General features: G+C 41.5%; 1 protein-coding gene across 2 annotated transcripts in view; it reads right to left on the bottom strand.

The window, feature by feature from the left end:
* The window catches only part of rptor (regulatory associated protein of MTOR, complex 1), a 222,743-nt gene that overhangs the window by 125,842 nt on the left and 69,325 nt on the right, over positions 1 to 27,576 (bottom strand). For both annotated transcript variants that reach the window (XM_083982130.1, XM_083982131.1), the window contains exons 5-6: positions 16,097 to 16,255; positions 12,012 to 12,158 (exon numbers count right to left, since the gene is read on the bottom strand). In XM_083982130.1, the coding sequence (XP_083838256.1) occupies positions 12,012 to 12,158; positions 16,097 to 16,255 (306 nt within the window). The remainder of the gene's footprint in view (positions 1 to 12,011; positions 12,159 to 16,096; positions 16,256 to 27,576) is intronic.

The following is a 27,576-nucleotide window of genomic DNA, read 5'->3' on the forward strand; positions in this document are numbered from 1 at the left end:
AACAGTAAAACCGGAAGTTCCTGTTTAAGCTAGCCGCTGATATCTTAACACATGCCCATGTGTAAGATGGAGGTAGTTGCCCAACATTTTTGCCCCCGAATAGAATTCAAACCCATTCTGGGTCTCGAAAAGAAGCAGCTGACAAGAGGAAGCGTTGTGAGACGATGGATGACTCTTCTGGTAAGTTTAACTGCTGCTAACTAGTTAGTACAAACTCAAACAAGCATAGCTAACGTTAGCCGAAGCTAGTGTAGAGCTAGCCGCCTCATGACTGTTGTTGCCCTACGGAAGCGCTCCTCTGTGTATCAGTGAGAAAGTTTTTATATTAAAATAATGTAGTTTTTTTTTGTCTCCAGCTAGGCTTATATACATACAGTGTACATTGTCGAAATATATAACTTCTCTCTTTCGTTGTGCACTGTCTGATATGTTCTTGACACTTTTCTGTACATGATAGCCTACTTACTGCTGTGTACATTCAGCACAGTCATTTGAGTTTAATGAAATGTGCTACATTAAGACTCTATTTAAAACGCTTGAAAATTCAACTGTAAAGTGTTATTGCAGGATATATCGAGACTTTTATTTTTATGTTTTTATATATATATAAAAAAAATGCCATTATGAAAACTCAGATGTAAATTTCCTCTATCCTCATTCTCTACCGACCCCTCCTCAGTCTCCTCAAGCTCCTCAACCTCAGATGATGGCAAGAAGAAGAGGAAGAGGGAATTGCTTTTGATGCAAACAAGAGTGCAAAAGAGCAGCTGCGTTAAATGTTCAATGGAATTAAAAATAAAAAAAAGTGTACTTTTTTTCCCCAAACACCTGTTTTAGGTTATTTTTATTTTTTTATACATTTTAAGTATAAAAATCATGTTGCACTTTGCAAAATTGCACTTTTTTGAGTTAAATTATGTTTTGTATAATATACCTAAATGTTTTAAAGGTGCTTTCTACCTGTTTTAGGTGATTTTTATTTTTATACATTTTTAGTAAAATGTCTCTTTACTTGACAGCAATGAATAAAACAATGTTGGGCTTCACTGTTGAAAAATTTGTATTACTATGCAATCTTTTCTTTACATTTTATCAACCTTGAGCACATGTATTGTTCATTACAGATGTGGAATTTGTGAAAATCATTGTTAACCATTAATAAATGCATTACAAAAGATTTATTAGACTTAATAAGGCATTGTTCTCGCTTTAGATCCAGTACCTGCAAAAAGCATAGTTAACTGTTAACAAGTGCATAGTTAACTGATAATAAGGGCATAATAATGCACAATAAAATATTTATCAGCCTTAATAAGACATTGTTCTCGCTTTAGATCCAGTACCTGCAAAAAGCATAGTTAACTGTTAACAAGTGCATAGTTAATTTATAATAGATGAGCAATAAAGTATATATTAATGTTAATAAATCAAACAAAAAAGATCAATAAAGGCATGACAAAGACATAATGGTTGGGCTACATTCAATGTGTTTGTAATGTTATTATGAACAATTATAAGATACCCATGAAGATTTTATTAATGTTCTTAAGCATCAACAAACAGTTAACAAGTTTCTTATAAGTTATTATAAATCTCTTATAGTCTGCTATTAACTATATTATAATGAGACTATTAATACTTGTAAGCAGTTATAAGAGCCTTATTACCTATTAACTAACGCTTATTACACATACCTTAAGATTAATAAAGGCATAACAAAGACATAATGATTGGGCTAGTTGAGTCAATATATGTGTTTGTAATGTTATTATGAACAATTATAAGATACTCATAAGGATTTTATTAATGTTCATAAGCATCAACAAACAGTTAACTAAGTTTATTATAAGTTATTATAAATCTCTTATAGTCTGCTATTAACTGTATTATAATGAGTCTATTAATACATATATAGTCTTATAAATGCATAATAATGTTAATAAGCATCTTATAATCACTTATAAGGGCCTCATTACCTATTAACTAATGCTTATTACAAGGACCTTAATATAAAGCGTTACCGTAGGTTCATTACTTTTAATTGTCGATGCAAGCTGTTTTTAGATCGGCGGGGCAGAGACGTGAGCTGCTCAACTAATGCAACAGAGGCGTGCGGTACTTTCCCCTTTCCCTCATCAAACTAAATACACAATCCAACAACTCCAGAACACTCTGGTGGACAAGTTGTGACCTGCACATTCACCACGCTATGAGGTAATAACGTATAATTATGTAATATTACGACACATCAAGCAAATACTCGGAACTACTTTCGTTTTTTAAATCACTCTGCCGAGCAGCCGTGTCGGGAATGTAGTTCCGGTTACGTATTTACCTCGAAAACAACTCTGTCTCGTAACGTTCCGTTATTATCTAATTGGGTGGTGAATGTGCAGGTCACAACTTGTCCACCAGAGTGTTTTGGAGTTGTTGGATTGTGTATTTGATGAGTTTGATGAGGGAAAAGCGGAAATACCATGTGCAGAGCAGAGCTCACATCCGCCCCACGGATCTCAAAACAACATGCACCAACAATTAAAGGTAATAGGGATTATGGCAATAGGTAAATTTGCCAAAATGTTGAAATATACCTTTAAGTTGATTTAATTGATAGTGTGTTCTTGGTTCCTTTGATTTCACTGGCAAAACACAATAAACTGCCAGACAGACACACAACTACACAACGTCAAGTGAAAAGACAAACTTTTTGTGATGCGTTTATCATGATAAAGTAAATGCTGATTGAACAATGCATCTACATTTAGATTGATCAACTTGTTTCTGCTGCGGTGCGTGAAATTTTGCAGAAAATTGAGTGTGTCATCCATTGTGCAATTAAAAAAAAACACAAAAGCAGAGGGATGCTAGAGGAAGTTGTCAGCAGCTGAAGGAAATTATCATATTTTTAAAGCAGATATCAGCTTCACGGCCGTTTCGGCTAATGCTGCGTTCAAGGCAGGCTTTTGAAACCGTAAGTTACAGCTTCAAGTCACAACTACGACTTGGTAGCGTTCCAGGCAACCCGTAGCTCGTGTTTTTACCATCCTGTTGTCTGTGAAAGTTCCCTATAACGGCCACTCGTAACTTCCGACCCGTGAACTCGTACCAGATCGAACTGGTATGACTTCACAGGAAGGAAAAACACAAAGTACGAGTTTCTTTGAACGCACCATGAGTTAGCAGCCCCCGCCCTTGTCAGGCATCAATTGGTCCTCGTGCTACGTCACCACATTCACGCGCATCCCTTGGCTGCACACACAGCCCTTCATGCCGTTCTCTCTCCTCATTGGATAACACTTGTATCCCACAAGGAAAATTTTCTCCTCGGGTTACAGCAGAGCAGAGTGACGGAGAGACTCGTGTTTAGGCTGAAATACTTCATGTAAGTGATTGCTGACGGAAAATAGGACTATTTAGGACTTATATTAACAAAAACATTCCACTGATATCTGCTTTAATGAAGAACTAAGCTCAAGGAACAAAACGGAAACAAGTAAATTCTTGTATTTTAGCGAGCAAGTGACAAAAATGACATCAGGACCAGTTGCAGCACATTGTGTCAGATTCAACTCACCTGGTTTAAAATGAGCTGAGTTCCATATGACAGTCTGTCAGAATTTAATTGCCTCACTTGATTTTGTGTATGTGACATTTCTATCTGGTATGACTGCTTCATTGCACTCTGCAGCTGAAATGAAGCGCCTGTAACTTTAGTTGGTGTCCTGCCTGGAGATCCTGGCAACAACCCTAGCTAGCAAGTCCTCAAACTCAGCAACAGTCAGTCTGAAGTACCGTACAACGGCCGCGATACGAGCGGGGCTGAGTGGAGTTTTTTTTACCTGCTACACCAGGACCAGGACGTCAAGGATCAGCTTCACCTCGTCCATTGTCAAGCCTACGGTAAAATGAGTGCACTTTCTGTGTCTCAACACATTTTTACATCCGTCCTGTTAGCTGGATTGACAGTGGAGGGGAGGGGAGGGGGGGGCGCGATGACGCGATGACGCAAATTTACACAAAACGGTCACGCGTCAAAACACGAGCGATAGCGCGACGGATTCTCATTTGTCGCGCGAAAAGATCGCGTTCATCGCGTTTGGTGTGAACACCCCTTTAAATAGTTCTATCTTCCGACAGCAATCACTTCTATAGAGTGTTTGGTCTGAAACACGGGTCTGTCAGTCACTCTGCTCTGCTGTAAGCCGAGGAGAAAACTTTCCTTGTATCCTACAACCTTTATCCAATGAGGAGAGAGAACGGCATAAAGGGGCGGTCCTCTGTGTGTGTGCAGCCAAGGGATGCGCGTGAATGTGGTGACGTAGGGACGAGGGCGGGGACTGCTAACTCCGTCGGCTGACAAGAAGTTAGCCAAAACCACCGGATCGCTTACTTTTGCCTTAAGGTTAGGATCAGACTATGGCTGACGGTAATATAATATACTAATATACATTATGTATAATATGCACACCTACACCTACACACACACCTACACACACACACACACACACACACACCTACACACACACACACACACCTACACACACACACACACACACACACACACACACACACACACACACACACTAATATACTAATATACATTATGTATAATATGCACACCTACACCTACACACACACCTACACACACACACACACACACACACCTACACACACACACCTACACACACACACACACACACACACACACACACACACACACACACACACACACACACACTAATATACTAATATACATTATGTATAATATGCACACCTACACACTTTCACACTCTCTCTCACACACACACACACCAATTATGTTAAAAAGTAATTTAAGTGCCTTTCTTTCTTTCCATTTTCCTTTGTTGTGTCATATTGTTATCATGTCCCTAGAAGCGGGTAGGTTATTGTCTTTGTTTATACATGATTTTAATTATCCAATCGGGTGTGTTATTGGGATTTTACAATTTCAATATGCACAAATATAATTTTGATAACCTCACAACCTTAGAACCCCAGGTTGGGAACCACTGCTCTACAGTATAGAGCCCAAAACCACAGCCACACATACAGCAGTCGTACACCAGAGCTGGTGAATAGAAACCATCTCTCGGGCCTCCCAGCATTGCTGCGTGATGGAGCTCAGCATCTGACGCAAGGCAGGGTAAGCCCACGGTACCCGAGGCCAGCACCGAGGGGACGCGCTCGTCTTTCTGCGCCCGCAGGGTGAGCCCAGTCAATTAGAGGATGAGATGAGAAAACAAACCCGACAAATGATCCACAGGCTGCAGGAAAACTGCTGCTCTGTGCTGTCGCCCCCACCGCCAAGACAAACTATCTTATTCCTAAAACTGTCCTGACCTGATTCAAACACTCAATCTGCTTTCTAGTTAAACTAATCAAACTGAAAAAAAGGGCTTGTGATGAGGCTCTGTGGATTTATATAATGCCTCCCTACTCCTGTATACACTGCACAGCCTCCTGCTCTCTGCTAGTCCAATAACTCATTAGTTGACTCTATAATAAGCGTTGGAGAAAAAAAAGGCAGCAGCAGCTCGAGCTCAGATCTCAGTGTGAGATATTATGTATTTACAGTGCTGCTCTATAGGGGCCTCTGCACACGCATGAATAAATCATTATGTTAAAAAAACACAGAAGGAATAATCTTAATTAATGGGGGAAGTTTGATTCTGTGTGTAACTGTCTTTTTCCCCCTCTATCAAGATCTATATTTCATTTCTCTTTCAAACACTCACAGGCGTGAGTGGGTGCCCGACTGTTGCCGAGCGGATGGATCTGTGCCAATCTTCTTTTAACGTAATTCCTCTTCTCTGTGTCTCTAATGAGGGAGATGTCGACAGACATCACAAACAAAGCAGCGCGAGCCGACGAAGCCTCTGGTGGTGTCAAGAACAACGCCGTCGCCTGAAAAAGAAATTGTGAGCGCGCTGCCGTAATCCTAATGGTAAATACCACAACATTGCCAGCAGAAGCTGATTAATGCCGAGCATCCACTGTAATTATCACATTAGCATATTGTAATCTCGCAAATTATCATGAAAATCAGCATGACAGCTTTCTTTTCTCTCTTTTCCACTGGGGATATCATATCAGGCTGCCATTTAATTGCTGAGGATCTTTTTTCTTTCTTTGATTTTTTTTTTTTTTTTAAATGACACTAATTTATGAGACTAATCCGACAGAGGAGGGGGAGGAGAGGGGGGGGCGTCTCAGATGTAACATATCATCACAGCAGAGGAGTGCGTCACACCCGTGCATACAGAGATACTAAAATGCAACTCCTGTTGAGCAATATTTCTTTTTTTACAGCCTCCATTAATTATTCATTAAAATGATAGAAAGAGCTTAATGTCAGTATCACAATAACACAAAAAGCCAGCCCTTAGCATTCTCACACACACAGACACACACAAACACGCACACATCTTTCTGCCCTGCTGCTAATGCAATGAGCGGGTTTGCTGAGTGTGCGCAGGAAGTGATGGGATATTTAAAAAGAGGCAGGTGTAGAGCACTCAGCCCAGACACACACACACACACACACACACACACACACACACTGAATGGACTACAGGCGGAGGTTGGTTTGGTTCTGTGGAGTGAGTGAGTCTTAAAACACCTCCTCTTCCTTTCATCCCCTCCCCTCTCTCAGTCGCCTCTCCAAAATAGTCGAGCCCCCGGTGCGATCAGGCCTGTCGTGCTATATGTGCAACGTGTGCGCTCATGTGCATGTGTCGGCAGTGTGGTGCCAGAAGTAAAAAAAATAAATAAATAAAAAAAGGTTGACAAACTGTGTGTGTGTGTGTTTGCGTGCTGGCACTTCATGATTCACTTGAGACCTCCCATGTGTGTGGCGACGGAGGGACAGGGGGCGGGGGGAGCCCGTGGGCGAGGAGGGGGACTCCCTGCACGGATCATCTCCTGCATGATTAAAAAGTCTCTGGAATTCATCGGCTCTCTCTTTATCTTCCATTACCCCCCTCCCCCCTCCCCCCACCCCGACTCCCCTCCCCATTACACACTCCCTGTGAGTGGATGAGAAGGACACGCAGTCAGGTGGAAAAGGGAAATTGCTTATAGATGTTACGCAACTTCCCCTGCATTTAACTGTGGGACCTCCTCTGCTCCACTGACGGACCGGAGTTGAACCTTCAAGCTTCCGCCTTTCAATAAATCATCTTTGTGTTTAAAGCCTTTGTAGTTCTGATCCCCGAGGGGGGGGGGGGGGGGGGGGGGGGGGGGGGGGGCTTTCTGGGTGGAGTCTGCATGCTCTTCCTGTGTCTGTGTGGGGTTTCTCTCTGGGTTCCTCCCACAGTTTGGTTGGTGACTCTAAATTGTCCATGAATTGTTTGTCTCTAGATGTCTATGCAGAGTGAACCCCTCCCTCAGCCTATACACAGATCAGATGGATGGAATCTGAATAAAGTAGAATATGATGGAGGTCAGCAGTCTTCTCTATGGCAGTGGAGCTACTGAACCAGACTGAGAGCGTTTAAAGGCTCAGGAAACATTTGGAGTTCATCAGCTGATTAGAGTGTGACACCACAACTTTTCTAATATTTTAATGTTTTGAGATACTGAATTTTAGGTTTTCATTAAACATGAGCCATAATCATTACAATTAAAATAATTAAAGACATGAAATATTTCAGTCTGTGTGTAATGAATCTATACAATATGATACAATACAATAGTTTTACTATTTGAATTGAGCTACTGAAATAATTAGGGGTGTGACGATACACTCAGCTCATGAGACGAGAAAAAATATGACTGGACAAACAGACTTTTTCATTTAACTGTTTTATAATTTTGAATGCATGACCTAAGCATGAGCTTTTAACTGTTGAACAAATTGAAACTAAAACAAAAAATTATAATTATAAAAGTTAAAATAAAATAAATATATATACACACCACTAGAAATAAATGAACTTGTCTCTGATATTCTACTTTATTCAGATGCCCCAAGTGACCCATCACAGCCACTTCAAGAGCTGTACGCCGACACCTTAAAGGGATAGTTCAGTTGTTGTTTTTTTAAGTTAAAGCTACAAATGCCCATTAAAGGTACATTGTGTAGGAATTATGCTGCGTTCACATGGAGTACGGTAAACGGCAGACGGTAAACAAACAAACTGTCGGACGGCACGGCACAACGGCAAGACGCTTCACCATGTTATGCTATGGCAACGTCAACATACTCGTACTCACACGTCACGTTCGGTTGAGTTTACTGTCGCGGCAGACGGCAAAAGTTAAAATATTTGAACTCGGGACGGCATTGCCGTTTGCCGTTGCCATCCACGGTATTTTTTGCCGGCCTCCCCCAAGTTTTACCATTGTTCTCTCGTCCACTAACATGGAGTCCGGCATGCCGTCTGCTGTTTACTGGACTCCATGTGAACGCAGCATTACTCCCATCTAGCGTTGCAGTATATCGCAAGCAACTCAATCGTATTTTTCATGCTGCATTCACGTGAAATTGGGCAGACGGCAGACGGACGACAGCCGCTGCACGTAACGGCATAAATAAGCCTCTATGTAAACAAGTGGTCCGTCAGCACGAGGCAAAACAACACACGTGACAATATGTTGTCATGGTGATGTGGTATTGTTTACCTGACCCACGTTTTACCGTCTTTCTCTGGACTTCTGTGACTAAAATGACATCTGGTTTGTTACCGACGGCCGTCTGCCCGACTGCAGGTGAATGCAGAATCAGTGTAATGCTCCGGAACACTTCAGTTTGTTGGGGGTGATTACTGATTAATGAAAAACAGACTTTTGAACCAAATAATCGATTTTCGTGAATAGATAACAGGAGAAGTTACACAGTGTCCCACTAGATGCAGTAGAAAGGTCTCTTTCATTGCCTGTAGGTGGCATCATCTCTTTGATCTGTGGACACTTTTATCCACGATGACCGTGAGTAACAGTCACGCATCAGGCTGCAGGCTGAACCGTGGATTAAAATAGACCTCCTTCACAGGGAGGTCCCACTGCCATGAACCTTTTCATAAGAATTGTCATACTACATGGAAAAGATGATCCATACCCTTCACCTAGAGAAAGATAAGGGGAGAAATACTAAAGTAAGTGGGTTCTTTATCTTCTCTCTCTGCCTCTCTGTAGCCTTCATTTTTTCCTCTCTCCTCCATTCACATTGTGTTTCTGAGACAGTGTGTACCTGTTAACCTGTATATAATGACTTCTTACTGCATACTGTGGGACCTTGTGTTCCTTGAACTGTTCTCATAAAAAGTGATCATACATACATAAAAAGTTTTATATAGATTTCCATCATGGCAGCCACAAGTTAGTCACAGAATTAAAGTGCAGGAAACCTCACTGTCTTTTTGCAGCAGTGCTATCATGAACTTTTATCCTTCAAAGAAGAAGTTCCAATGGTTCTGTTGTGATGACATCACTTCGCTTTTCCTCAGTGGCTGTGAACTGTATGTGGACTGTAGGATGTAATGCTAAGTGTGGGTTTGTCGGTCTGGCTCCATGATGTGCTTGGTATCTAATAAAGACCAGCCATAGTTGGTAGCACCACTAAGATACAGTTTACTTTTGAGGGCTTCATTGATTTTTGCTTTCTCAAATTTCTTTATAAATGTATCCACCGTTGAGCCCCAGCAACTCTCTCCTGATGTATTCCAAGGTAAGACAGCAACAGAGTTAAGTAGGAGCGTGGAGATTGTAGATTTAAATTGGGTAATATCAGCTTTCTCAAACTTTTTCAAACACGTTATCATCAACAACATCTGCTCTTTCTTCGGGAGAATCTTGATCCGAACTCAGCTGGTAGTTTATGCAAGGACACAGATCAACGTGTGTCTGTTAAAAATAGAGAATGTAGCTGATACTGTTACTTACAAATGTCTCTACCGCTCAAACACAAAACGTACGGTGCCAGTGAGTCCATGTGATGTTTGGAGTTGTGCTTTGCGTTGAAGTTGCAGCCCTGCCGTGACCTCTGCAAAGTTAAAGAGCGAAGAGCGGGGAGAGGCTGAGGATGGAGAGACACCTGGGACGAGTTCTGACAAACACCGCAGCGACTCAGCAGTTTGGCTGCTGCCTTCACCTCTCCTTTAAGAGAGAACACAGCTTTCACAGCAGCTTCCTCTCCTCTTTCAGCAGCGCTCCACCTCCTGCCTCCGCCTCGCGCCCCGTACTGTTCCTTCCTGTACCTTTCCCTTCTCCTCTCTTTGCTCTCCCTCGTTCTCTCCTGTTCCAGCTAATCTACAGTCTGGCTGAAACTTCTCCATGAATAATTGAGATGAATGACAGCGCCATCTCATTAGGAATTCACATAACATGCCATAGCCGGGAGAGAGAGAGAGGGAGAGAGAGAGAACGTAATAAAAAGATGAAGTGGTGGAAGGACCGGGGCTGGTGGAGGTGGGTTTCTGTGTGTGTGTGTGTGTGTGTGTGTGTGTGTGTGTGTGTGTGTGTGTGTGTGTGTGTGTGTGTGTGTGTGTGTGTGTGTGTGTGTGTGTGTGTGTGAGCCCCAGAACTAAACCAAAACACAGTCATTTAAAAGCAGCTGCTGAGCTGATCGGCTGCATCAGAGTAGAGCTGCAACTAACCATTATTTTCATTATCTATTAAACCGGTCGATTATTTAAACAATCAATCGATTAGTTGTTTGGTCAATAAAATGTTGAAAAATGTTGAAAAATGTCAATCGGTGTTTCCCAAACTACAAGACAACGTCCTCAAATGTCTTGTTTTGTCCACAAACCAAAGAGAAACTCAGTTTATTGTCATAAAGGAACAAAGAAACCAGAAATGTTCACATTTAAGAAGCTGAAATCAGAGAATTTGGACTTTCTTTCTTAAAAAACTACTCAAACCGATTTTTCAATGATCCATATACAGTAGTTGATGGTTCATTTAATAATCAAACCGGTATTGTTCAATTCATTGATTAATTGTTGCAGCTACTGTAGGGATGTCATGAATACTTGTTTTCACTATTAATCACGGTATTAAACGCCGCAATTATTTAATCGTAAAGGTTCCTAAATATCGTCACGTTCCAAAAAAGATTATGTCGGATCAGATCAGAGCAACACACACGGAACGTAAACAAAGTTGCACAACAACTGTGTGTGTAACTTTGTTTTGGTTCCGTGCCAGTTGCAGACAGAGAAGTGCGCGAGCGGTGAAGTTCAAGTCCAAACAAACGTATTAAATCGATGACGGCTCGTCAGCCTGTCAAACACTGCAGCGATGCGGTAGCGGGCAAAGGAGGAAATACATCTGATATGAATCATCACCTGTGGGATACACACATGGCTTTGTAGCCAAAGTAAAGCTAACTGGGTTAAATACGTTAATGTAATTTTACCTAACATAAGGAAGGTATAGGAACTTAAATGTTAGCGCGTTATTTGTAAGAAAAAAAAGCATTAAAAAACACTTGAATACATTAAAACATTTCCTCTGAAGGATTGATAATTGGTCCTATATTAATAGATACAATAAATATTATGTTTATATAATTAGTAATGCTTTTTTTTTTTTACTATATCTGATTTTACACATTCATAGTGTTGTAAAATGATTTACTATAATAATCGTGATTATTTCTCTGACAATAATTGCACCAAGAAAATCTATAATGGTGACATAGTTGCAGCTCTACATCAGAGCGCTGAAGACATCCTGGAGCTTGAATGGAGAGGATGCAAGCTGAGAATCATGACTCAACACTCACTGAGCTCTCTTTTATGAATACTGTATGGAATGTGAGTGTGTGACAGCGTTTGTGTATTTGTGGCGCGTGTGTGTGCTAATGAGTCACAAACACCGATGGATCATTTCACCTGTTCGCCGGTGAGCGTTTGCATCGCTCTTTTGCAAAGTCTTTATTCCCCAATTACCTACTGTATACTCCTAAGTCAAAGCTGCTGTGTGGTGACATGCTGTTAACATGCTGAGTGTGTTTGCAGTGTGTGTGTGTGTGCAGGCGCCCCCACCTCCAGCTCCTGCTCTCTCTGCAGAGCAAACTGTTTGAACGACTTGACGATGATCCCCGCGTTGGAGCAGTCGTACACGAAGATGGACGGGCTCCCCATCCACGTCTGCAGGTCGTAGATGGACAGCGGGATGTACTGGGTGTAGTTCTGAAAGAGAGGGGGGGGGGGAGAGAGAGAGAGAGAGCAGAGCGCTTCATGTTATTGCTGATAACTCACTTTTATAGATTTGTCTTTTAATTATTTACAAGTCATCTGTTTGACGGAGAGCGTGAGCAGGAAAGAGAGGTAGAGAAACAGTTGAAAAGAGAGAATTATAATGAGGCTGAGTGAGAGACACGGAGGGATGAGGATGGTGGGAACATGTGCAATAATAAATCTAATAACCATGGATCTATGAAGGTGGTGCACTTTATAGAAAAATCTGGTTTCCCCGGTGTTGCTTCAGCATCAAATCCCCATTGATCTCCTATTTCAGCAGCTGGTGACACAGCAGCTTCGTTTTATAGGAAAAGGAATAAGTATGCAGAGGGAAATGTGAAGATAAAGGAAGGAGGAGACAGAGAGAGAGAGAGTGAAGAGGACATAAGACTCAAGGGTGCTCTGGGGACAAGGAGGCAGCAGCTGAGCACAGAGATGAGTGGTGCATCATTGTGATGGGGTGCTTACTTACAGGACAACACCAACAACTTGAGATTTTATGCAGGATTTTAAAGTCAGTGACCGGAGCTGCAGCAGAGCTAAACCCTGCTGCTGCAGAGCTGCAACTTTGACTTTTACACCCAGAAACCACTAACAGCTGGACCACTACCCTGGTTGTGTCTGTGGTACCAAACAGACTGCAAACAGACACACTTGGAGCTGTTCCAGCTGGGCCGAGGTGAGACCTCAGCATCACTGCCATCAAGGATAGGATGTGGTAGTTGGGATTTATTTTAATATAGAGTGACTATATTTTGATTTCTAAAAAAAAAAAGAAGACACTTGGTTCCACCTCCAGATACTTAAATGATACTCTACAGTAAATTTACAAAAAGATGCCTCATAACTTCGGGGTGTTGTTTAGCTCAGTTGGTACAGCAGGCATACAGAGGCAGTAGTCCTCGCTGCAGCCAGCCTCGTGTCGAATCCCGACTCGTCATTCCCCCTCTCTCTGCCTCCCCATTTCCTGTCTCTCTCCACTAAACTATCAATTCAAGGCAAAAATGCCCCCAAAATATACTAAAAAATATAGTATACCTCCTCTGCATGGATTATACAACACATGTATACAAGTCATACAATATAATAACTTTCTATAACCAAAGACACAGATTCAGATAGGCTTCTCAGATTATTAATAATCTCTCTTTAACGAGTCTCAGTGGTAACATAAAAACAAAAACCTCTTGAATAAAATAATGACAGAAACTAGGGGTGTGCCAAAAGATCGATTCACATAAGAATCGCAATTCTCATTTAATACGATTCAGAATCGATATAAAATGTCCCAAAATCGATTTAAAAAAATTTAAAAAATTAAACAAATCTGCTGGCTGTCGGCCTCCATTTCCTTAGAATTTAAAAGGCACTGCACTATTTTTTTTAAATAAAGAAGCACTTTTAATTTTGTTACTTAAGTAATATGTGATGTTGCTTTTATGCAACAGTTTCAACAATTCCATCTAGGAATGGATAAATGTTTAAAACTCAATAAACGTGAAAAAGACACTTTAGTCATTTTGTCGTGTAAAGCAGACTGAACCATTATGAATCAAATCATTTCGAATCGAAAATCGATTTTGAATCGAATCGAATTGTGAGATAGTAAAAGATTCCCACCCCTAATAGAAACACTTCTGCATTAGAAAATCAACTTAAAATCAACAATTTGTCTTGTCTGGACAGTGAGTGAGGACTTTTTTTTTCGGTGGCTTCTTCTCGTACAGCTACACTTACGCCAGGGCCGGACTCAAACCTGGGTCACTGCAGTAAGGACTCAGCCTCAAAACCGTGAAAAACAATAAAGAACGGACACTTTCATAAAGGGCAAAAGAGGTACATTTGTTTGGTCACCTTATTTTGTTATTTCTGAAGTTTCAAATGTTAGAATAAAGCTGAGGGAGTCACAAACAGCAGCAGCAGCAGCAGCGGAGGCTCTGGTTCCAACATCAGTCTGCAGATGTCCTCCGATACACACCCACACCTCCCTACTTAGAAACAGACTTTCAGTCTTTTTCTGTTGAGCCAAACTGAGTTATCAGCTGACGACACCATCAGGGATCCTTTCTCAGACTCGACAGAGCTCTGCCAGAGCCACAGGAGATGTTATACAACTGTTTTCACAGGCTGAGAGGTACTCCCCTCTGCTCTGATGAGGAAACTGATGCTGGTGTAGAAAATCTGCTTCTTTTTTTTTTAGCTTCTAAAAAAGATAAAAGCGAAACATCAGCTCAGACGGAGTGTGTTTGTCCCTAGTCTTCTTGTCTGCTCTACGCTGGCTAATTTCAGTCCTGAGTTTAGTTCCTGAGGCTGCGTGGCATGAAAGACACTAAAAAGATGAATTTAGTGACAAAATCACAAATGAAAAGGGGAAAGCAGAAATTGCACTGAATCTTGTTTTTTGGACTCCATGCAGCTACAATCGTACTCTCTTGGACCTGCGGTAAAAAGCAAACCACCTGTCTCAGTAGCTGCGTTTACACGGAGCCAAATAATCCAATTAGAATCAGTTCAGATGTCCAAACTGGATTAAAATGCCTCAATCAGAATGAACAGGCCCAAACTGAATGGGCTGAAGGGGTAGAATATTCCTTTCTCCAAACCGATAAAGTTAAATTATATCAGTGAAACGGAATGCTGTCTGGTTATGTTCTTTCTATGCATATTCCGCCTCGACGTAAACGCGTACAGACGTTTCTTCACTTGCAAATGTTTGAATAAAAGTGTCAGAACAACAGACACAGACAACAACTGTACTAATCAGACCATTATCTCCATCTTTGAGTCACATAATGTAATTAATCTGTAATTAATCTGCTTTCGAGTTCTCAACTGGCCTGAAAATTAAAAGGGAACGCTGCAAGTCCGGTCGCTTCTCCGCTGCTCTGCTAACCCTCCTCCCGGCCATGTGCATTTGTTTTTAATGAAGACAGTGTGAAATCAATCCATGGAGCGGTGGATAACGTTATTTATCAAATACAATGTTACGATGTGTATATTTGTGTAGTTTTATCTGTCATAGACAAGAGATTACGGGTTATGGGGCGCGTTTGTGTCACAGAGACAATAGCTGGGACACAGTCGGAGGCTCTGATCTTACAAGGTTGGTTTTCAGCCAAGAGACGCTAGGTGGAAGAAGACAGAGAGCCTCCATTCTCCCTGGAACTAGTTACAAATCATTTATTTAACCATCACAATTACTCCAATGATGTTAAATTAAGATAAAAATCCTGCATAGCTCCTCTTTAAAACCTGGACTGAAGCTTAGACTCGACGCGGCCCAACTCACTAGCATTAATTCTCGGCCTGGAGAACTCTCTGCATGTTACGCAGCTATAAAACATGACACGCTCTGAATAAATGCAGCAGCACATGTAAATACCAGAATCAGAATGATCTGAATCAGAATGAAAAAATGTCTGCATATAAACCTTTCTACTGAGGTTATTCATGTAATGATGATTACTGGTCAGTGTGTTCTGATTTTAATATTTGCTTTTGTTTGATGTGATACTGCTAAGCCTTTAGTAAACCATAGAGGACCAATGGTATTTTGGCTGAATGCTCATTTTCATGGTTGGACTTTCCGCAGCTTGGCTCATTATGACTTGACTATAGATCAGCTAATGCAGCTGCTGTATATTAATGTGAATGGCACAGGAGTGCTCTGTGATTATGCTCTCCAGCATTAAACCTAATGAGTGTATGGGCTTTGCTTAACTCTAATTATTTCTTTAATCACATAATAATTGCATTTTTGTTGCCCATGTCAACATGACATCACAACAAAACGATGATACATCCATCATCAAGGTATGCAGCTCAAGCTGTGTGTGTGTGTGTGTGGACAAAACAAACTGTATATCTTGTTTGTGTGTGTATGTCACCTTGTTGAAGACCCAGATCTCTCCGTTGACTGTGGGTCGTGGCACCCCGTGGCCGTTGTAGTGGAAGAGGACTCGCTCCTCCTTGGCGTTCCGCCTCAGCGACGTGCACAGCTTCTTCACCTCATCCACCGTGGGGTCCAGACTCTGCTTGTACCGCGCCTGAGAAACAGGAAGCAGGAGAGGATAGTGTTACACGTCTCAGAGATTAGAGACCTAAGAATGACCAACACGAATAAATATAAATCATCTGAGAAGGTATGTACACACAATTCACTCATTTATCATGTAAATCCCAAGAGATGCTGGGACGACTTGAGGAATCCTGGTAAATGACGCAGTATGCATTGGTAATGGCAGATGTGAACTAGAAAATGCATTTCCTGAAGGAAATACGTGTGAATGCTGAAAGCCATTGCACAAAGAGTGCGAGTGGTGATGCGACATGACAGCAGCAGGAATCGAACCCATGACCATATAGTCAGGAAACCTTTACTCTGCCACTAGGCCACAGACAGTGCACAGTCTTATACAGTAGGTATACTGTGATAAATCAAAGCTGTTTGAATGCTCGCTGAAAGTATTTTGGACTTTTTACAAGTTGAATGGCGTGTGCAGCTTAGTATGACACAGTATGAAAAAGTTGAATACATCCAATAATGTCCAGAAAAAGCTGCACGTTTTGATATTTGAATTGTTGAAATAGCACAAAGTATGAAGGACTGGAAGCGGTCTGTAAAACGGCGGAAAGTAGGGCGAAAAAGAAGTATAAAGAAAAGGGCCGACCCGAAGAACAATTCACACTAATTAACATATCATACAGTGCCATGAGGAGAACGAGAGACGTGTGGAGGAAGTAGGCTGGAGAGCAACGAGGGGGCTCATCCTGCAGGATTACACATTTACATCCATGTTGTGTGTGTCACAAGTCTTCATACGAGAGAGGAGGTGAGGTCTCAGAGTCAGGATGGCAAGGCTTTCTTCTGTTTGTCTAACTAAGGCTCCTACATTTCATCTACAGTAGATGAAACAGTTTGGAGTTCTTACGTTTGACATGTCACATTATCTGTCCACTCTGAGGCTGAAAGCTACAGTGTGATGTTAATTGTTGGGTAAGTGGTTTATTAAGGGAACAACTTGACATGTCTCTCTGACCTACATCTACCGGTGGGATGAGTGGCAAAGAAGATGTTTTTTCTTGTTGAGTGAAAAGCCAAAAGGAGGAGCCAGTGATCTCCAGAGGGGAGGAGACTCAGTGAGGAGCAGAGGACTGACACTTGTCTGCAGAACAGAAACCAGAAACTCAAATTCTTCTCTTCTACGTTCATCTTCAACCTGTAGGAATGCATACATATACTAACAACCACATGGTGTAACTACGGGAAACTCTCATAAACTCACTCTGAAGCTCAAATATTTTTTATCTTTTTGATGTCAATGGAGAGTTCAGATATTTAGAGATTTTTGTCTGAGTTCATGTCTTATCTGTAATAATAATAAACTCTTATTAATCTGTAAGAGTTTTTAAATGTTAAAGCAGAAGTAAGTGATATATTTGTGTTAATATAAGTCTTAAATAGTTATATCTTCCGACAGCAATCACTTACATAGAGTGTTTGGTCTGAAACACGGGTCTCTCAGTCCCTCTGCTCTGCTCTGAGCCGAGGAGAAAACATTTATCGTATCCTACAGTTTTTATCCAATGAGGAGAGAGAACGGCATGCAGGGCTGTGTGTGCAGCCAAGGAACGCCGTGAATGTGGTGACGTAGGGACGAGGACTGTTATGGTGCGTTCAAGGAAACTCGTATTTTTCCGACCGTGAAGTGGTACCAGTTCGATCTGGTACGAGTTCACCGGTCGGAAGTTACGAGTGGCCGTTATAGTGACTTTCACCGGTAAAACAGGTCGGAAAAACACCAGTGGGTTGCCTGAAACGCTACAAAGTCGTAAGTTGTGACTTGAAGCTGTAATTTACGATTTCAAAAGCCTGCCTGGAACGCAGCATAGCGAAAACGACCGGATCACTCACTTCTGCTTTAAAGAACCTTTTAGACACAGGTGTTGTTTAAAAACATTTGACTAATAACTTCAATTACTACAATGTGGAGAGTCTGATCCAATCCTTAGGATTTATATCATGTTGAAATGTAAATATACCAAGACAAGAATGCAGATTGTCATTAACTTCATTGAGTTTTCACTAAAAATAAAGAATCATCACAGAGAGATATTGTTTTCATGTTCAGCCCGAGAATTAAGCTCTGAATCAGTTACAAAGTGACGAATAATCTGATAAATCTGTTTACAACGCCCCAATATTGTCCTGACTCAGACAAAGATGTTCTGCTGTACAAGATGTCAAATAACAATGAGTTGAACTGAAAACATGAAGACGTCGTTGAACCAGGAGGCTGAGGTTCAGGCTGCTTCTAATCTGGAGAAACCAAGACAAGACAAGAAGGCTTTTTCAAGCTTTTACAGTTCTTATTGTGTGTGAACCTAAGACAAGATGCTGACGGAAGGAAGTGTAATAAAACACGAGGAAATATAGAGCCAAACCTCTTGTGTAAAGCTGCTTTACAAGTTCCACATAGTGACTTTCAGTGAAACTCTAGTAACAGATATTCTACTATACATAAACTGAAAAAAAAAACACACAGAGCTGCTGCAACTGCTGCTGTTCACTTAGAGTCTGAGCCACCTGCTGCTCACTGAAGATCACTTGACCAGTCGGAGTGAAGTCAGCACAATACATGCCTGTGCTGTGTGTGTGTGTAGTAGATAGAAAAGCTGCTTAAGAAATTCTATGGGCTAACAGCAGGGAGCAGAGGATGTGTGCATTGTTTGTGCCTCTTCAGTTCATTAAAAAGTGTGTGTGTGTGTGTGTGTGTGTGTGTGTGTGTGTGTGTGTGTGTGTGTGTGTGTGTGTGTGTGTGTGTGTGTGTGTGTGTGTGTGTGTGTGTGTGTGTGTGTGTGTGTGTGTGTGTGTGTGTGTGTGTGTGTGTGTATGTGTGTGTTTGTGTGTGGATGGATGGAAGGGACACTGAGGTGTCAACTAGTTATGCAAGAGAAAAGCACCCGGTTAGACCGATCTGAGTCATTCTCACACTCACCAAGTCCCTTCTGTTGCATAACTAAGATGCCTTTTACCAAACAGCCTGCCTCCTGTCAAACGGCTTGGAACCAGAGGAGATGAACTACCACAAGTTACAAACGTGACACAACCAAAAAGCTCCAGACACATGCAGCCAGCGTCTCAGATGTCAGAAGAACCTTTAAACCAAACTAAATCAAATATACATATACTGTATATAGCTCTGGAAAAAAATAAGAGACCACTTTCACAAATGTTTCTTAAAAGCATCTCTACATGTATGACAGTCATTCTTTTCTTTTCTGTTTTAAATACCCACACAAACACAACTCATTCTACTTAACGAGACACTGATGGGGTCATCACCTGAACCACATCTGGTTTTATATAAAAACCACTTCTGGATTAAACATTGACATTATCCCACAAAAACGGATTTATAAACTCTTCCTGAGTTAAAATATTCTTGCTGTGTTCTTTAGGAATAAATATCAACATGTTTTCTTTGCATTAAGGTCTGAAAAGACATTTATCATTTATTATTTACACTAGTTTAGTCATTTTCAGCCAATAAAAGCAGTAAATGACAATATTTTTATTTCAATTTTGGGAGAAATGTTCTCGGTAGTTGATGGAATAAAACAAAAGAATTTTAATTTAATTTTACTCAAACATACTGTACACTGTACCTATAAATAGTAAAACCAGAGAAACTGATCATTTTGGGAGTGGTCTCTTAATTTTTTCCATATATTTAGATGGTTTGGGGCCTTTGGGCATTATTAGATTGGACAGTATAGAGACAGGAAAGCTGTGTGAGAGACTGGGGAAAGACATGTGCGAAGGGTCGCCTCGGCTTGGAGTTGAACCGGCGATCAGCGCTCCACGACTTATTCATTTTTATTTGATTTAACCTTTATTTAACCAGGTAGGTAGGTCAATCGAGAAGCAGCTCTCATTTACACTGACGGCCTGGCCCAGAGGCAGCTAAACACCGACCACTCAACCACCCCAGGCAGGTATTCATTTTTGATGGAATGTCCTCTCTGATCCGTCCATCTGTCCGTCATGTAAAACTGCAGGCAATGATACTCACACCCAATTCAAAGTTATCTTATATTGGCTCACGTGAGATTTCCGTGTCTTTCTGATTATAGATCAGATCCAAGTTATACATTAATACTGTGAAAGTATCAAAGTCTACAGAGGAATGCTCACAGCCTGTTTTCAGAAACTGAGCCTTTGAATGAGCTGTCAGGAGTCTGTGATGTCACAAAAAAGAGCCAAGCCCACCATCCAACCATGCAGTGAGGGGAGAATGTAAAAGTACAACGAGACGGTTATTGGCTCATAGAACCACAAATAAACATTGTCTTCTTATGGAAAAAAAATGTGAACAATACGTAGTAAAAATGTATATGACAGCTAATATAATGACTGAGAAAAGACAAGGCAGTGGATCTGTGATGTAGCTGTAATGATGCCTATAAATCCATCTAGCATCTATACCATAATTTATGATCCTTGCTGCTTTAACTGCAGCAGCTGGGTGGTCATAATTCAAACCATGCTTAATGCTGTAATCGTACTTATTAATCACCATTTGTAGTCTTGATTTGCAGAATGAAACGATCACTTCCTCGCTGCTCGTCACTTCACAAACTCCACAGAGGCCCAAACCAACGGACCTTTATCGGACGCCACGTTTGAGCTTCCCACATCTGGATAAGTTTGAATTGCAGTGCGATAGCAGAGCTCGCAGGCTGATTCAATTTGTCGGTAATCAGATAAGAGCGCCTGAATGCCAAGAGTTGCAGCACTCTTCCCGATCATATCAAGTGGTATCTGAATGGTGTAATGGTGTTAGTGAGGGAGACTGGCTGAAACCAGAGCTGCTAGAGGAGAGGTACGGCTAGAGGAGGAGAACTGTGGAGGAGACAGGCAGCTGGGACAAGTGCTGACTCTTATACCTGCTTGGAGTTATTACATTTAGACGCTTTAGCAAAGTATACACACACACACACACACAGTATACACACATATGTAATTATATACTGTGTGTGTGTGAAGTGAGAAGATGTTAATCTGTTTCAGAAGGGTCAAAGTATTGGCATCAAGCAAATAAAACGTCTAAGGAGATTCAAAAATTGAGTTAAGAACTGTCTGGCCACTTTGGGCGCTGAGTGGCGCAGTGGGTTGAGCAGGCACCCCATGTGTTGAGGCTATAGTCCTCGTGCAGGCAGCCCTGGTTTGAATCCTGCATCGCACGGCCCTTTCCTGCGTGTCATTCCCCCTCTCTCTGCCTCCCCATTTCCTGTCTCTCTCGACTGTACTATCAAAAAAGGCATGAAAAAGCCTAAAAAATATATATACATAAAAAAAAGAACTGTCTGTACACTGGCGTGGCAGACATACTGAATGTATGGCAAACAAACACTGCATGTCACCAAAACTTGTCAGGCAGGTTCTCAGGATGCCAAGTAGCCTACTCATTTCAATTGCCGATGAGAACCGGTGTCAAAAAGGGGGAGAAAAACTTCATGATCGATTACCATGGCAACGAACAAAGCTTTGAAGCTTCGATTTTTTTGGGTCAGCCCTAATACATACAGTGGCATGCAGAAGTTTCAACGCCCCTGGTCAAAATGTCTGTTAATGTTAACAGTTGAGCAAATGGAAGATGAAATCACCTCCAAAAGGCATAAAGTTACAGATGACGCATTCCCTTTACATTTTAAACTATATCATTTATTTTTTATTTTTCATCTTTTACATTTTCAAAATGACAGAAAAGGAAAAAGGTCGCAGCAAAGGTTTGACCACCCTGCATAGTTAGTACCTAGTAGCCCCCCCCGCTCCCTTTGGAAACTATCACAGTGTAAACAGTAAATATCTTGTCTGATACCTTGGTCAAAGTTCTCTGAGATCTCAAGTCTCCTGGGTTTCCCATTCTTTTGCAGGCTGCTGCTTTGTTTCCCCTTTTTCACTATAAATCTATAGAAAACTAAAATAATACATTGATATTGTTTGAAATATTGCAAAAGAGTGTTTCATGTTTAACTTTATGCCTTTTGGAGATCATTTCATCTTCCACTTGCTGAACTCTTCACATTAACAGACAATTCAAGACACATTCATACGTATGAGGACAGTCAATTTAAATACACCAATCAGACTTGCCTGGTAGAAGGAGGTGGAGGTGTGTGTGTAAATGTGACTTGTCTCCTAACATTAACCACCTTGTCCTGGAGGGGGAGCTGCAGCCTCCTGTGGGGACTAAGCCTCCTCATCCCTCTCCCCTTCCCTCCTTCCCTCCCTCCCTCCCTCCCTCCCTCCCTCCCAGTAAAACACCTCAATTACATCCATCAAGGCCGCAAGAAACAAACTCCTCTTAAAGGTGTGTTCTGCGCCGGCTCTGTCGCCATTTATCATCGTGTCACTTGGTGAGAGCGGGCGACCTTTTCAAAGCACCGAAAGCATTCAGGATGCAATTAAAATACCCAGTGTTACAGCTGCGCGGTGCGGCAGGAGCCTCTGTGGCCGTCACACACACATCACACTGCATTTTAGACAACAGGAAAGGCTGCAACCGCGGCGAGGCACACAGCCCGACGCAGGTCAGAGGCTCTAGCAACATACAGCGGCATGTACACGTCATTTCTCATCACTAACACTGCAGATTCCCATTGAAAGTCATGAAAACATAAAAAAAAACAGTAAAATCCTTTCATGAACATACTGTATGTAATAAATGTATAAGGAGAGTTGCAGCTGAATGACATGTGTGTCTGTCTTTCATCAGTATTTTCAAAAATGCCACAGAGAAAACAAGGCCAGTCCAGAGGACACAGAGTGTGATGAGTGACAGCAGCCACAGCCGCAGGAAATGAGTCAACCTCTGTCCTCTCAATCAGCAGCCCAGCCTGTTTAGGTGTCAAGTGCACTAAAGGACCGCAGGAGGAAATGACACAAAGGGAGAACACAGAGGATGTGTTTCAAAGCCTGGTATCGCTGCAGCTGAGAAACCCTCAGCAGATACTCCCAACTTTGTTCTAATGTCTTGGATTTTTTTTTCTAGGGTCAGAACTGTCATATTAATCTTTTTACATCAAACTGGCCTTATAAAACTTTTTATTCTCTCTCTCTCTCTCTCTCTCTCTCTCTTTCTGTACCAGAAAGGAGTAAAAGGAGCAGGCTGACCATCACTTCCTCCAGTTAAAATGCTGAGCATCACGACTGAGGCTAATCAATGTTATTTCCTAAATGTTTAAAGGGATAGTTCAACATTTTGGCAAATTCGCCTATTGTCATAATCCCTATAGTTTTTGGTGTAGGCTCATTACCTTTAATTGTCGGTGCAAGCTGTTTTTAGATCGGCGGGGCAGAGACGTGAGCTGCTCAGCTAACGCTTTGGAGGCACACGGTACTTTCGCTTTTCCCTCATGTGTATTTGATGAGTTTGATGAGGAAAAGGCGAAAGTACCATGCACCTCCATTGTGTAAGCCGAGCAGCTCGCGTCTGTTGAACTATATTTAGAATATAATACTGTTTATTTTTTTAGAGGTTACTCTTCTGATTCATCACGTCCATGACAGGAAACTCCTCCAGTCTGACTTCTGTGTGTCCAGCATATGAAACATGCAGCTTGTTAGAAATAAGGTGTTGCAGTAACCTACAGCCATTGTCGGATCCATATTTCTTCAAGCCATCATTTTGCATCTCTCTTCTATATAATTTCCAATTTTCCATGTAGTAGCTAAAGGTTGTGAACAGTAATTAGGCAGCCACTTCAAACAGCGGGCTTCTTCCCTTCTCAGCAACAAAATGGGATTAGAGATCTGAATTGAATATCAGAGTTTCTAGTTGTTTAGAACTTTAGTTACTTTCCTGTGATGAAAAGTAAATCTAATTAGATTTGATGAGGGATTCAAAGGGATTTGGATTTCATAAGCAGACTATTGCTGGGTGTGGATTTGATCAAATCCTATCAAACCTAAACTCTGAGCTGTGGACGGTGAAAGTGAAACTAAAGCTGTGCTCACATCCAGAGTCTGCTTCCAGACTGATCCCTTAGTGTGTCCGTATGTCTTTTACACAGATAGAAGCTTTAGCGTTGTGCCTTTCTTGGAAGTCAGTTTGGGTTAACAAATGTAAAGGAGAGTTCAAATGAAGTTAGTATAGTTTCAGTCCACTGTTCTTTCAGAAGCAGCTCTGCTTTAACCACATTCATTCTGCTGACGGAGCCTGAATTATTTATTTATCCTCTGTATCTTCTTCATCTGTCATAAAGAATGAGCCAATTCACACATTCAGACTAAAGGAGAGACTCTGCCCTCATCCTCAAAGTACTCTGGTGATCAGAAGACAAATAGGAGACTTTTTTTGTGTCATACATGTTATACAATACACCAGTGTCACAAACACCACACTCCCTCGGCTCTCGGGCTCAGGACTCTGAGCCTGAGCAACAGGCTGAGCAGTAAGACCACACCTACGGTCAGATGTTTGGCCATACTGTGGTATTCATCCTTTTAATACTGAAGCCAAACAGGCAGCGCTGCAGGTCAGTGATGACCGCTGAGTGACTGTTGGTGTGATGACGTATCCTGACTCTTTTCTCCATGAATGTCACCAGAGGACACTATGCTGAACATTACTGTTCAGGTATGATGGGCTGTAGAGCGCTATTGATGCTAAGTACAGGAACACTCATTGAGGACAGGACGTACAACACAATCCAATGTAGAGTGTTAAAGGGGACATATTTAGGGATGCACGATGTTATCAGTCCGATAATTATCGGCCCGATATCAGGAAATTATGACGTCATTTCGATAAGTCCGATATCATAAACTTATCGGCCCGATAAGATTTATTATATTTTTTTGTCAGCACTGCGGTGTGGGTCGTTTTTTTACCAAGCGCTCTCACTCAGAGCGCTTTGCTCTCACTCCTACATGAGACCTGAACGGCCTGCAGTGAATGCTGCGTTCAAGTGGCCTCCCTATAATCGGAAAAACAACTTTCTGACTGAAAAAAAAAAATCTGAATACACAGCGTGCATAGGTTTGTAAACAGAACATGACAGCGGTAATGTGGGACGGTTATAAAGAAGACAGTTCGCTGGATATTTGTAATAAGTGTTCCAAGCAAGGGTTAGGGTTAGGGTTGATTGATTGATGCTGCAATCAACATCCATCTCCATCGTCATTACTGAACTGTAACTTCAAACTCATCGCACAACCTCAGCGTCATTGTTTTCAGCCACATCCTCTGTTCTCTGATTGGCTGGTAGATGCTCTGCAGGAATAAAGCAGAAAAAACATTTCAATCCCAGGTTGAGTACCGAAGGGAAATGAAAATTGAGCAGAAGTACGTAAGCGGGCGGAGAAACTCGACCACAACTGTCTTTAGATAGAATGGGAGGCAATTTGTGACCAATTTGTATTCGATGAGCACCTCACGCAGCACTCTCTCTCTCTCACACACACACACGCGCTGGGTATAAAAGTCAGTGGCCTGACGTCAAACATGACTATGGGTTATATTATTAGTCACAGTCTCATTTTAGGTGAAGAGAAAGAGACTTCAACAGGACACCACCAGCGGTGATAATGACAGACAGACGGTTGTGTCAGGTCACACACCAGGAGGTCAGTGGATTCAGCTTCTTTTCATCATGATGAAAATTACTATTACTATTCACTACTTCTCACTACTGTAGCTTTAATGTCAGTTAAAGCTGCCAAATGAGCTACAATGAAGCAGCTCCCAGTGTTAGAAAATGTAAGAATAACAAAAGACCAAGTAAAACATGCATTTTACCATTGATACCTAACAGTAATAGCTTGAGGTTGATTAAAAACAGTAATAGTGTGTCTATCAGTTAAAAAATGATCATGGATTCCTGTTAATCCCATCTGCTCTGTTCCTGTCGGGGCCATGCGACGGAGTGAAAGATGTGGCCACATTCTTAGCATAAACACATTCTTGGTGGGATTTGGTGTTCCACTGGCTTTCACCATTTCTGTTTGTAATTTGCTCAGACAGACCCTGGAGGCACAGCTGAGACGTTGATTCTGGGATTGTGTTTCCTCTTTTTGTAGACGGTGTGGTGCTGCTTGCTCCTCTAGATGTGGTTAGCTGTGAGGATTAGTACCGGATTCGGTTCTTTTATTGGTACCAACCAAATTCCGACCAAAGTACAGAGTATTGATTCATGTGTCAAACAGTACTCGTTTTTTTGAATGACTATTTGATTATTCAAAAATAATTTCCCATCCCTAAAACATACAAATACTCTTAAAGGCTGAGGAGTTGTGATGTTGTTGATGAATAAAACAAAAAAAATCTTTCTTTTGACAAATTTTTTTTACAGACAAAATAACTTCAATTACCACACATACACACAAAAAGTACCAAAACCAGGTACCGTTGTGTACCGGTGCAGGTTGACAGGAACCGAGTATCGGTACCGTATTGGTTCAAATGTGAACGGTACCCATCCCTAGTCACTGAGGATATGGGTCACACCTCCTGAGACGTGCTGATTGTTCTCTTCACAGTGGAAACGAGTCGCTGCACTAAGTGAAGGAAACATCTCGGGGGGCAAAAGAAAGGTTAAGAGGTGGCATCAGATCCACAGGTGGGCTGTTACTGTGCCAGCAGGGATGCAGATGTGGCAGTCAAGGTGAACATGATGCTGGGCAGTGATGGGTATTGTTAAGAGTTCAACGGTCGGCTACATCTTTTATAGATATCACTTCTTGTATTCAGAACATAATTAACAATACTTCATTTTTTCTCATATGTTGAGGAGCAAACAAACAAAACACTAACAAACTGATTTTTGCATTGATGAATATGTAAAATGAATGTACTACATACTGATTTATTATGTAAAGGTATGCAATGAACCCATCCTGGTATTAGAGAGATAACTCTGTGTGGGCTTCAGGCTGCAGTGATTAAAAAGAAAACTATCCATATGTGACTCTGACTGGATGTTTTGAGAAATCCATTTACATGCAAAAGACTTGCACAGTTTAAAAGCTGAGTCTCTGTGATTGTGTGGCTGCCACCACCAAGCAGAACCAATGACAGAGTGTCAATATCAATACTCCAGCCTGTTTAATCCTGGGTTTCAGTATTCAACCCTAGAGATGAATGTAAAGATGAAGATCTCAGGCATGCACCCAACATTTCAATCCTCACCTATTGTCATGAGATTTGAGTAACATGTGAGAGAATGAGATTGCTGGCACAAGTTTTCCTGGTAGGGGGCTGGAGTTCATATGAATATACAGTATATATTCATCCAGTATGTTGGAGAATTGATGTCTGATTGGATAATTAAGTTCTTACTTGGGACCCAACATTGATGTTGA

This window comes from Trachurus trachurus (genome assembly GCF_905171665.1).
Source record: "Trachurus trachurus genome assembly, chromosome: 1".
Taxonomy (NCBI): Eukaryota; Metazoa; Chordata; class Actinopteri; order Carangiformes; family Carangidae; genus Trachurus; species Trachurus trachurus.